We start from the raw sequence: 13,690 nt of genomic DNA, 5'->3' as shown, positions 1-13,690 counted from the left end.
GTAAGATACATTTTAGTTTCATCTCTGACCATTTCTATACCTAGAAAAAAGTGTAATTGGCCCAGATCTTACAGGGCATATGGTTGTGAAGATCTTGAACAAAGGTAGTTATCAAAGTAGAATTATTTCCAATTACTAAAATATCATCAACATAAATCAACACTATAATAAAAGATGTTCCAAGTTGGTGAAAAAATAGAGAAGAATCATCATTTGAATTTTCAAAACCTCAATCTAGTAGCCTCATTTTCAATCTATCAAACCAAGCTCTTGGAGTCTGTTTCAGCTTGTAAAGAGCTCTTTTCAATTTGTAAATATGTGTTGGTTTGTAAAAATCAACATATATACTCTTCTAATTGTTTCATATAAATAACTTCTTGAAGATGTCCATTTAAAAAGGCATTCTTAATATTGAGTTGTCTAACATCTTAGCCTTTTGAAACTACCATAGCAAGAACAACCCTAGTTGTATATGCCTTTATGATTGAACTAAAGATTTAAGAGAAATTATTCTAGGGTTTTGATGAAATCCTTATGCTACCAATCCTACCTTGTATCTCTAAATTGTTCCATCAGCATTATTCAAGTTGAACACCCAAATGTTGCCAACTACATTGTATTCAAGAGAACATGGAAACAATGTTTATGTACCATTTTTCATCGAAGCCAAGATGGTGTAATGCTTCTTTTATACTAGATGACTTTGTTAATATGTCAAATGAACTCAATTGAACCTTGCTAGTTTGTGTTGAGTAAACCTTTGGCTTAAAAATCCCATCCTTGGATCTAGTGATCATAAAATGGCTAGGTTATGAGAGAACATGGTTTTCTAAAATAATAGGTGATGTTTCAACATGAGTAAGAGATGTTTGATTTGCTAAACTGGTGGAAGCAATAGATTGTGATGAAGATGGAAGTGTTGTTAAAGATTTTAATTAGGTTCTTATTGCTCGAGAACCTGGTAGTTGTTTTGTACCACTTGGAGAATCAAGTAGGGGAGAGGATTGACGTGATTGTAATGAAATATGAGATTGATTTGTATGTAGGAAATTGGTTTTGAAGGAAAACTCATTCTCATTAAACTTCACATGTCTTGATAGAAAATCCTCTCATTAGAATTTAAACATTTATATCCTTTATGGGATTCATTGTATCCTAAAAGCACACACTTAACTAAGTAAAATTGAGATTTGTGATTTTGATAAGGTCTCAAGCATGGTAAACAACTAAAGGTTTTAACAAAATAGTAATCAAGTTTCCTTTAGTAGAGTTTTTCCGATGGTGAAAGACCAAGAAGAATCTATGTAGGCAGTTTATTTATTAGGAAAACTGTAGTGTAAAAAGCTTTCCACCAATATTTCAAGGGCATTCCATCTTGACCTAATAAAGTTAGACCAATTTCAATAATGGAATGGTGCTTTCTTTCAACTCTTTTATTTTGTTCATGTGTATAAGAACATGGATGCCAAATTGATTTAGAAATGGAACAAACGATCTATATTCTTCTCCTAAATCACTTTGAAATGTTTTAATCTATGTTTCAAATTTGTTTTCTATAAAAAAAATTTAATTGAATCAAAGTACTTTTAGCTTTAGATTTAAATTTAAGATGATAGATCCATGAGAATGAATTAATTGAGTAAAATCATCAAGAACGTGAATGTAATATTTGAATCCTAAGTTGGAAAGAATGGGTACATGACCTTAAATATCATAATTAATCAAGTCCATTGGTACTTCAGAGTGTGCTTTAACATGCTTGAAAGAATGAGCATGAGCTTTATCAAGTTGACAATCATCACAAAATTGTGGTTTTTCATTTATTGAAAAATTTTCATTACAACTTTTGAGAATTTGATTCAAGACTTTGACTAGTGGAAGACCAAGTCTCTTGAGCCAAACATCTTGATTTGAAACTACTCAAGAGGACCACTACTTGATTGATAACAAGAGGACAGTAAAGTTGAAAGAGTATTAGTTAAACAAACTTTGTTAGTAAAATGACTTGTGTTTGATACTAAACTATTGAAAATTGAAATGGTACTGCAATTCAAGGAATGAGCAGGTAACTCCAAACTATACAATCTCTTGTCATAGAATTCTCCTAGTTATCTTGTATTTAACAAAACAAACATCAAAATGAAATTCAAGGCAAACATAATTATTTGTTATTGATTTTGATACTATAGATTTTTGGTAATTGTTGGAACATGAAATATATATTTCAGAGACAAGGAGTGAATATTATGAGTAATGGATAGTAAACGAAAGTGTCCTATATGAGTTATATCTAGTTGATCACCATTACCAACAATGAGAGTTTCCTTACCATGATACTTAGCCCTTTGATTCATATTATTCAACTTCCTGTCACATGATTTGAAGCTCCACTATCAATATCCCAATTTGGATTTGCAATCGTTTTTTAGTTTTTATTGAACTAATAATAACAAATTGTAGTTGAGTGGCCATATTTGACGCGCAAACTTTGTAAGTTGGTTTTGAGTTGTTGTTGCATCCTCTACCTCAAAAATAACCTCATTTTCCACAAATACCCCCTTGGTTTGGTGTATAACTTCCTCCTTGTGTTAGGTTTTGACCTTGAGGTCTATTGTTACTTTTATTTCCATAGTTATTGAAGGTAAAATTTACAAATGGTTGATTTACACTAGTATTGTTTGCCAAGGCATTAAGTTGCTCCAATGTAATCTCATAACTCAACAAAATTCCCTATAACTCTTGCCATAAGATAGAATATTTTACATTGATTTGAACCACAATAGGAATGCATTCAAAATTAAGTCCATCTATAACACAAGATACAAGATCTTTCTCCAAACAAAAGTTCTTCAGCCATAGTAAAACCAACAAAAATTTTCTGTCTTATTTAGATATTCTTTAAGAGTTCAATTCCCTTTTTGAGTGGTTTGAATGATAATACGATTTGTTTGAATTTTAGCCTAATTAGACTATGAGCCAAATAATATCTCAAGACCTTTTCATACCTTAGTTGAGATTGTGAAATCCAACAGTTCTAACCCAAGAGTAGTTGATCATTTATTAGTTGTTGCTCATACTCTAGGTTAGGTTAAAGCCTTAACCCAAGAGAAATAGATATTGGAGTTTGCAGCCAAAGTAATCTTTACTGAAAAAAAAAAATCAAACTAATACAACTTTCAAACTGTTTGTCAAAGCAGTGTTTTGAATCCACATCAACAATCCACTACTCTGAAGACCCAAAATTTTCATCCGAAATCATTCAACAAAAACCCTAATTATTATTTTCTCTTTTTTGCGGCTCCCACCATCGGACTTTTCTCAATAGTACGGTAATTTTTTTAAAAAAAAAATCCTCGAGGAACTCGTCTCTTCAAGAGACGAGTTTCCATAAAAAAAATATATATTTTTTTAAAAAAAATTCCCAAATTATTAAAAAAAAATAAAAATAAAAAATTCCTTAAGGGAACTCGTCTCTTGAAAAGACAAGTTCCCATGAAAAAAAATATTTTTTTTAAAAAAAATTCCCAAATTATAAAAAATAAATAAATAAATAAATAATTCCTCAAGGGAGAAGAGACGAGTTCCCATGAAAAAAAAAATCCCAAATTATTAAAAAAAAATTCCTCAAGGGAACTCGTCTCTTGAAAAGACGAGTTCCCATGAAATTTTTTTTTTTTTTTTTAAATCCCAAATTATAAAATAAAAAAAAAATAAAAAAAAATAAAAAAATAAAAAAGTAAAAACAATTTCTCAAAGGAAATATCCGGAGAAGATGTCTCCCCCATTGGGATGTGAGATATCTCACATCCGGATGAGGGAGGCATCTTCTCCCGATATCTCACATTAGGATGGGGGAGACATCTTCTCCATTTTTTTTGGGAATTTTAAAAAAAAAAAAGATTTTTTTTTTCATGGGAACTTGAAGAATTGTTTTTTTTTTTTTTTTCCTTTTTTAATTTGGGAATTTTTTTTAAATATATATATATATATATATATATATATATATATATATATATATATATATATATATATATATATATATTTTCATGGGAACTCGTCTTTTCTCCCTTAAGGAATTTTTTATTTTATTTTATTTTTTTATAATTTGGGAATTTAAAAAAATATATATATATATATATATATATTTTCATGGGAACTTGTCTTTTTAAGAGACGAGTTCCCTTGAGGAAATTTTTTTTTAATTTTTTTTAATAATTTGGGAATTTTTTTAAAAAAAAATATTTAAAAAAAATTCCTTAAGGGAGAAGAGACTAGTTCCCATGAAAAATATATATATATATTTTAAAAATTCCCAAATTAAAAAAGGAAAAAAAAAAAAAAAAAACAATTCCTCAAGTTCCCATGAAAAAAAAAATCTTTTTTTTTTTTTAAATTCCCAAACTCACATCCGGATGGGGGAGACATCTTCTCCAGATATTTTCCTTGAAGAATTGTTTTTTTTTTTTTTTAATTTGAAATTTTTTTAAAAAAATATATATATTTTTTCATGGGAACTCATCTCTTCTCCCTTGAGGGATATATATATATATATATATATATATATATATATATATTTATAATTTGGGAATTTTTAAAAAAATTTATATATATATTTTTTTCATGGGAACTCGTCTCTTCTCCCTTGAGTAATTTTTTTTTAATTTGGGAATTTTTTTATAAAAAAAAATATTTTTTTTCATGGGAACTCGTCTTTTCAAGAGACGAGTTCCCTTGAGGAATTTTTTATTTTTTATTTTTTTAATAATTTGGGAATTTTTTTTAAAAAAAATATTTTTTTATTTATGGGAACTCGTCTCTTGAAGAGACGAGTTCCTCGATGAATTTATTTTTTTAAATTTGGGAATTTTTTTAAATATATATATATATATATATATATATATATATATATATATATATATATATTTTCATGGGAACTCATCTCTTGAAAATACGAGTTCCCATGAAAAAAAATTACCGTACCATTGAGAAAAGTCCGATGGTGGGAGCCGTAGAGAAGAGAAAATAATAGTTAGGGATTTTGTTGAATGATTTCGGATGAAAAAATTGGATCTTCAGAGTAGTGGATTATTGATGTGGATTGCTGATGTGGATTCAAAAAACTATTTTAACAAATAGTTTGAAAGTTGTATTAGTTTGATTTTTTTTTTTAGTAAAGATTACTTTGACTACAAACTCTAGATATTGTTACCGAGAGAGGGTAAGGTTTTGTGCATTCGGGATAGCCGTCGAGTGTGTGACCTCGAATCACTAGTGTAATCATTGTCTAGAGAAGCAAATTGTGTTGATCTGACTTGATTGAAAGAGCTAAGAGTATTTCCTAATGACATAGGTATGTTTCCAAAGCCACTACTGCTTGCTTGTTGCAATGTTGGAGCTATCATGGATGATGAGGGAGTTGATGTGACTAGAGTGCTTGAATTTCGAGGCTCCATTGACATTGATAGAAGAGAGGTGTTTGCCTTTGAGGGCTCTAATACCAACTTGAAAAAATCACAATGTTCTATTGATAATAAAAAAGGTTGAGCAGTTCATACGTATAAGAGAAAATTCATTATGGGAAAACCGATCTAAGATGACACCTATACACTTAAAAATTCTAAGAAGATAACAGAGACAAGGTATAACAGAAAGCCAATGAATATTTCTATAGTTGCAGAATTTGTTGGCGAGGCCCAACACTATGTGGACCGACCGCATGAGAGAGTGAAGCCGCAAAGAACAGTCAGCACCCTCCATATGTTATATTCCATCGGTATGAAATAAAAACAATTCAAATTCTTGTGACCTAATTTCAAAGATTTGTAAAGACACAAGCATACCCTCCTTAATATTTATTTATTTTTTTTAACATGTATGAAATTAAATGTTGTATAAATTTTATTCACAAAATAAATTAAAAAAATGGAAAGATGCACAACAGATGTTATGGAAAATTTTATGCAGCGCGGATCTTATCTACTCAATATAGCTTATGCTATACGATTTGCTGATGCATAAATGAAATAAAAATTCATGAACAACTGTCTTAAATGATAATTTAGCTCCGTAACGCGTGCGAGTGAGAGGCATGTGGGCCTTGGAAAGCAAAGCGAAAGGCCACAAGCTTTATCATCTCTTTCAGTGGGCTCAAATTCATCATGCCTTGTGTGTGTTCTACCAACTTCAAGTCTCCAACCTTGTCTTCAAAGTTCAAAGTAAAAAAGCGATGTCGGCTGGAAGGTCTTCAATCTCATATTCTCATGGCTTTCGTTTACACCATTAGTCCCAAACGTAGACCCTCTAAGTTAACAAATCCGACGATGTGTAATGCTCACTTAGGAATATTATTGTGAATTTTGTAATACACCTCCATTGCATTTCGAAGACGTGCGTCCTACGCCAAACCTGAGCCAACAGACCCCTCATGAGTTTAAATTAAGCGCGACTTCACAACTTAAACGTTCATACCTATCGATTCAAAAGCTCTTCCATGGCTATCATGCGCGCTCGGCGTCACTTAACCTCCTCCTCTTTGGCTCCACCTCCGTCTCCGATCCCCACCGCCAAAGGATCCCGATCATCCGCCGTCGACGATCAGATCCTTTCCGAATATCTCCATAAATCGCTGCGAATCCCTGACCTGACGCTGCCGGAATCTCACTTTGCGGCTAGTACTCATCGTTCGATACCGGAAGATATTGATTATGGATCGGTAAAGACGAGAGATGGAGACTCGATCCGTCGGATTTTGAGATCAGCTAAGGCATGCGGCGTGTTTCGGATTAATGAACTCGGAGTTTCGGCGGATCAGTTGCAGTCCATTGTGGCTGAAGCTGAATCGGTTTTCCGAGTTTCGGAGGAAGTGAAAACGAAATTTGGCAGAAATTACGATGAAGTGACCGGTAACAAGGAGGAGTTTGTATGGCTTCGTTCTGAGGAAGAAATGGTGGAGTGGGCGGAGGAAGCTATCGGTTGCGAAATATATCAGAGCTTCAGGTAAAAATTAAAATCCAAAACATACAGTTTGCAACAACCGATGTCTGAAACTTAAATTCTTACTTGGGGCCTGTGTAAGTTGAGGCTGTGATTTGGGTTGGGCCAATCCTAATCCCAACTAAACATCTAGCCCAAATCAACTCCATTTGTCAGCAGATCTTAGGCTATAGACGGGCTTGGGCCCATATGTCCATTGTCACGTTTACAATAATCCACTATGTGGTATAAAGTAAGAAATCCCCTTTTTACTATGATTTCCGAGCTAAATAACATTGAATTTATTTTATTTTATTTGGGATTATAACTGAAGTTATATAGATTACTAGAGTATTTTGGAGATGAAATTGCTTCAATTTTATGTGTAATCCCACACCTAATTGAAAATTTGAATAACAGTAATCTGAGTTAGCCTTTCCTCAATTTCACATTAACTCCAACTATGCTTTGGCAAGAAGAATAACCGAAAATTTAAATTTTAATATGCATTGAAATCTTCCATATGACTAAGCTGTGCCAAAATTTATGAGATATGCACTGCCAATAAGCTTCTGATAAATTTCTTTCCATTGTATGTAGCAAGAAGATGGAGAGAATTGCAAGTAAACTCCATGAGCTTGGAGAAGAACTGGGTCTGGTTTTCTCAGAAAACAGAGGTTGGCGAGCCCAGAGGAGAATTGGAGAGACGGAGCCAGTTCTCAGCTTGTATAGATACAATCATGATAGTCTCATGGACGACATTTCACCTTTACCCAGTGAAAGAAACTCCGAATCAGGCTATCATGCCCTGACCCTCCACCTGCCCATCCAGCACTGTGAATTTCGTATACAATCACACCAAGGTCCGTTATCTTTCCACGCAAGTCCCGGCTCAATAGTAGCTACCATTGGAGAACAGCTCGAGGTAAATAGTAATATCATTTTCTATTTGAGTCCATATTGACAATTGGGTTCGTCTTTTAAAACCTGTCCAAGCCCATTTCAGTGAGTAGATGCAACTGTATTAATTTCCATCTGGAACAACAGGAGTGGAGCCAAGGAGAGTTCAAATCTGTTTCTGGCGAATTCATTTTTGACTCAGAGCTCCATGGACGCCAAGCCTCTCTCTCTATAGTGCTCAAGTGTTCACCATTAAACTTAAATCATGGTCATAACAAAATTAATAAGGTAATCTCCATAGTTGACCAGTTCTTAATTGCATTCATTTTTATTATACTATACAAAGTTGTCATGTTCTTATTTTCGTGATTTATAGAAAGATAGGTATGCTGTGAATATATCTTGCACTATTTGTGGTGATGCTGATTTGATTGTCAAGGTTTTCAAGGGTTTGTGTTTTTTTTTTTTCTTTTTTTGGAGATTTATTTGATGTAAATTTTGGGTTCTGGGATTTGTACAAGTGTGGATTTGAAAACTAGGTTGGCTATACACAAATTTGTTGTATCAATAATGATAATAATAGAAAGAAAAAAAAAAAGCATCTTCTATCGTTTGATATGAATAAACGTATTTCATTTATTTACAGTTTTAATATATTCCTACAACTATCCATGGCAATATGTTCCGGATCATTGATTTTGGCTTATCACTTCTTTTCACTATCAAAATGTTGCGACTAGAACTCAAAATTACCTTATTATTTGCTAAAAGCATTTTGCATTTCTCTTTAACATTTATGTTAGGCTCATTTGAATACACATGATGGTGGTTTTTGTTTTTAAAAATTGAAATTTCCATATAAAAGGACGAACCAAACATACTTTATAACATTAAAAAAATACTTTAATTTTTTTTTTTAATTTGTATAATTGTTATCACATAATTTTCACATATCTTGTTCTAGAACAATCCTTAATTTTTATCTTTCATTATATATCTACGTGTCATCTACTAATTGACTAAAACGATAACTATTTCTAATAGAAGAATATTTTTCGAAACTAATTATCATATTCATAAGAGTACATTCATAGATCCGTGTTCTTATGAACACAACTAATAGATTGTATTCTTAAGAACGTAATTTGGAATTAGTGTTCTTCAGATCATGATCTACTAGTCGTGTTCTGAACAACACATTTATTTCAAGTTAAATCATATTAATGTTTTGACAATGAAAGGTCTTTAATTGATTATATTCATTATAGTGTACATTTGAGTAATAAAAATATTTATTACCTCGATTTTTTAAAATCATTAATTTTTTAATGCAAACTCTTAAAAGTTCTTCTACTTTATATAAATATTATTATTATTATTTATTTTCTTAAAAAAAATGTATCTAAATAAACACTGCAAGGATAAATTTTTCTAAAAGTTTGAAGTGGTCTCACCCATATACAAATTAGTGCATGGACAAGTAAAACATAAACAGCCTCTTTTAGGCTTTGAATATGGACATAATAAATTGAGAAAATAAAGATAGAGTGAGATTAAAAGACGTAATACCATGTAAAAGAACTAGTTTTCCTATATGTTGGATTTATGGGACGTTCCAGAAACTTGGACAAAAATTTACCTATATATATATGTGATTTGGGGCTGAATAAATGGGCCCTCAGACAGGCCCTAGGAGTAGAGTGGCCGCGTGTTAGATGCAATTGTCCTAACGGCTGCAAACAAAATGGGCTTGGGTTAGAAACTTAACCCAGATGCAATTTGATCAAAATCAGGCCTATGTTTGGGCCCGGCTACATCCATCTGTCTTTCGGGGGTTGTCCATGTTCTCTCTTTTTGGGGGATTGTGTGGGGTTTTCGGGGAGGCCCTAGTTTCTTGTTCATACGCAAATAAGACGTGTGCAAATGGAGGATATTCTAAAGTCATATAACATTATTGGATGATATACTGATATTCACATCAACTGGGTTTACGCTGTTGTCGGTTATGGGTGGGCCAGCGCCTCAATGCCATAGTGCATGTGATGCCATCATGAAATGACGAGCCCTGTCATTTCTTGAATGTATTTCTAACCCTACAGGGCAATCTAAGAGATGCCATCACCTAATTTAGGCCCATTCACCTCTTACCTAATATAAGATCAACCATCACCACTAACCCTCTATATATTACTCCGGTTTGGTATGTAAAAGAGAGAATCCCCACATCAACCTTACTACATTAGCTTGATTAACCTTCCACTAAGTGCTTATGCCAATACAGATTTATAGGTTGAGACGTCACATTAGGAGCCCCACAAGAATCTAATAATACAAACGATTTGGATTTTTCACCCTTAGTTTAAATACACAAACTCTAAGTAGCTTGTCTCACGGGCAATCGGAGTCCCACCAAATAATCACCGCAAGATTTTGTAGGGTAGCATTTCAATCCACGTCAATTTGCCTTCCTCCTCTCATTTCCACTTTGGCATCCACCGACTGCTAAATTTCTAATTGTCTGGTAACTAGCCGGGGCACTCTTTCCATTTTCATGCCCATTATAGAACCCATTTTTCCTCATTAAAAAAAGGTTGTTTGGGCAAAAGGAATTCCAGGACTTCACTCCTCATTTCTCATTTTAGTATTTTAAATTGAAGATGCGTGACTTGACCGGACAACATTTCACGGCCGACGTACGTTTCCGATGCTGAATGATGGAAGTTGATGATTTACACAGCAAGATTCTATTCACCCATGTTTGTATGCTTTGTATTCTACTCACTTTTCGGCTATGAGCTTGGAGAAAAATAAAACTTAAGTTTAATTGATCCAGGACATGAAATTGAGATAACAAAATGATGGTGTCGACAAAAATTTTATAATTTTATGTGCTGATTTAGTACGAAATGATTGGATATGGAGAAGACATGCGGCTCACACCGGCGCATTTTCGAGGCAGCTCCCTTGTTTGGATAACAGGAAAGGGGAGTTGACGTGGAGAAGCTGTGGAGGAAGAAAACATACAATATTTGTCTTTTGGTTTGGAATGGTTGCGAAGAAAAACAAAGATCAAAAGAGAGACATATGCACATGAGGGGTACTGGGCCGCCGGCCGTCCGTGTTTAAAGACTCGCCCAGCTTAGAATCGCTAGATTGTGCAAGATTTTTGTCTCCCACACGTGCACATATCCTTACCTTTTTTATTTTTTCAACAAACATCGAAGGCATGTCCATTTTTGTTTTGTGAATTGATTTGATTTGATTTTATGATTTATCACACATAAATAATTCCCTAAGTTATTTGCAAAAAGAAAAATGTTCTTTTCCATTTTGAAAAAAAAAATTGTTCTTAATTTAAGTTGCGTTACTGTTGAGAGGTAGAGAAAGCTGGTATAATTAATAATTGCGTGACGTAATATAAATGGTAAATGCAATGACAGACTGTGGGTCGTCTTAAATTAGAAGTGTTTCCCCACTGAATTTTGTAAAGAGGTCAGGGGACTTGGTTTTGGCTCTTCTTCATGGCCCGTCAGTCACTCAGTGGGAAACCTACATGAAAAGGATGTGTCCACTTTCCATTGTGGGTTGGGGTTTTTTTTTAACTTGTACGGCTATTTTAAAAAAAAAATTCTTAAAAAATGGTACTTTAAAAAAATTATTAAAATATGATAGTTATAAAAATTTTGATAAATCTACCACATTTTTTTTATCATTTTAAAAAGTATTTCTTAAAAAAACACCTTCGATATTTTTCATATAAATTATACATATTAAAAAAAAATTAAATTTACACTAAAAGTGTCTCTTAAGAAGACACTATCCATAATTTTATAAAATTGAATTTATGTTAAATATATTTTTTCAAAAGACACTTTTTCATAATTTTTTATTAATTATATATGTTAAAAAAATATCATTTCCACAATATCATAAAATCAATTTTATACTTTTGAAAAGATATCTTCAATAATTTTCATATTAGTCACATAGTGAAAAAAAAATTGAATTTACATTAAAGACGTTTCTACAATTCCATAAAATTAAATTTATACTAAATGTGTATTTTGAAGAAACACTTTTCACAATTTTTATATTAGTCACTTATCGAAAAAATTAAATTTATACTAAAAGTGTCTCTTAAAGGAAAATCTTTCAATATAAATTTAATTTTATAAAATTGTAAAATGTGTCTTTTAAAAATATACTTTTAGTATAAATTTAATTATTTCAATGGAGGATTGATACAAGAAAAAACATCTTTAATATAAATTTAAGTTTATGAAATTGTAGAAAATGTGTATTAAAAAAACATCTTTAGTATAAATTCAATTTTTATACTATGCAACTGATGAAATTATGAAAAATATCTTTTTAAAAGACACTTTTAATATAAATTCGATTTTATAGAATTATAAAAGGTGTCTCTTGAAGAAACGCTTTTAATATAAATTTAAATTTTTTTTAACGTATGTTATTGATATAAAAATTATGAAAGGTATTTATTGAAAAGATATTTTCAATGTAAATTTATTTTTTTAATATATATCACTAATATAAAAATGATTGAAGGTGTCTTTTTGAGAGAAACGGGACAAAAAGTATAATAGATTTGAAAATAATTTTCTTTGTAATGTATTTTAAAATTTAATTTTAAATTCACCGTACCACTATAAAAAATCCTTGTGGGTTGTGGGAGGGTAGGATGGGGATGTATTTCATGCAAAAACGAGGACCAAGCTATAACCTATAACAGAGGACCAAAAATAGGGCACGCACGTGCTGTATTTGGTAAATCCACGCATACAATAATACACTTTATGACTGGAGAATCACGGAGGTAGGAGGTAGGATGTAGGAGGTAGGCGGTAGGCGGGTAGCGGGAGGAGGGAGGAGGGAGGAGGGAGGAGGGAGGAGGGAGGAGCCCCCCCACATACAATAATACTCTTAATGACTGGAGACTCACGGATGCCGTTGTGTTGTGTGGAATCCTCTCAGTTTAAGAGTCTCATTTTCAGTCTCAGTCTACCTTGGGCAGATCACATACCAAAATAAATTGAGTTGTCAAAATGCAAGCCCAGAATCTACGGATTATGTTGGCGGTCGGACTCTTGCCTCTTTAGTTGACTCAGCCGACACTCTTCCCCAATCCTCTCTTTGATACTATTGTTCTCCATGCTCCCTGCCACAACAGTCAGTTGGGCTGGGGCTGGTCTAGCATGGCAACTTCACAATCCGGCCCTGATCTCGCCAAGCTACCATTTTGTTCATTTGACACGAGGATAACCTTTTAATTCACTTCTTTTTTTTTTTTTTCAAAAAAAGGAGATTAAAAAAATTTAAATTTAGTGTCATATTATGATTCATGATATTCCAACACAATGATTTATATTCCTTCATATTGTATTTTGGTGTATTATACCTTGTTGACAATTTTAGAGATGTCTTATGGTTTAGATGCATGCACTTGCTTTGGATATATATATTTTTTTTGCTCAAGGTGTTTAGCTGGGATTAAAAAAAATTTGTTTGGCCTGTATAAAATGTTTATCTGGTCTTCAAAGGGGAGTTGGTTGGTTGGACATTGAAGAGACTAACGAGTAAGGACAGAAGTCTGGTATTTTGTTGTTTTCTGGGTGTGTTTGGGCCCGGATGAACACGTGGTTGCATTAAATTTCTCAGGTTGGACCGTGGAGTGGTGGACTTACAAGTTATCCTGTAGGGTACAAATTTGTTATAGAATTCAATCTGAATACATTCCTAAATTAACCATGACACACTTATACTGCCACATCAGCGGGAAATAATACGTTCAATTTAT

General features: G+C 32.6%; 1 protein-coding gene and 1 long non-coding RNA gene across 2 annotated transcripts; one reads left to right on the top strand and one right to left on the bottom strand.

Moving 5' to 3' along the window:
* Positions 1–5,875: 5,875 nt before the first annotated feature.
* On the bottom strand, positions 5,876–6,557 carry LOC132254167 (uncharacterized). The gene is made up of 2 exons (XR_009466393.1): positions 6,469–6,557; positions 5,876–6,405 (listed from the first exon to the last, which is right to left on the bottom strand). It is a non-coding gene; the product is annotated as an uncharacterized LOC132254167 (long non-coding RNA).
* Positions 6,491–8,498, top strand: LOC100241389 (uncharacterized). Its single transcript, XM_010655049.3, has 3 exons — positions 6,491–6,996; positions 7,573–7,897; positions 8,020–8,498. Exons 1-3 carry the CDS (start codon positions 6,491–6,493, stop codon positions 8,239–8,241), a joined length of 1,053 nt encoding a protein of 350 aa, XP_010653351.1. The 3' UTR covers positions 8,242–8,498.
* The last annotated feature ends 5,192 nt before the right edge of the window (positions 8,499–13,690 follow it).

This window comes from Vitis vinifera, chromosome 8 (genome assembly GCF_030704535.1).
Source record: "Vitis vinifera cultivar Pinot Noir 40024 chromosome 8, ASM3070453v1".
Taxonomy (NCBI): Eukaryota; Viridiplantae; Streptophyta; class Magnoliopsida; order Vitales; family Vitaceae; genus Vitis; species Vitis vinifera.
Note: the sequence above shows the minus strand (reverse complement) of the source record. Positions and strands in the feature narration are given on the sequence as shown.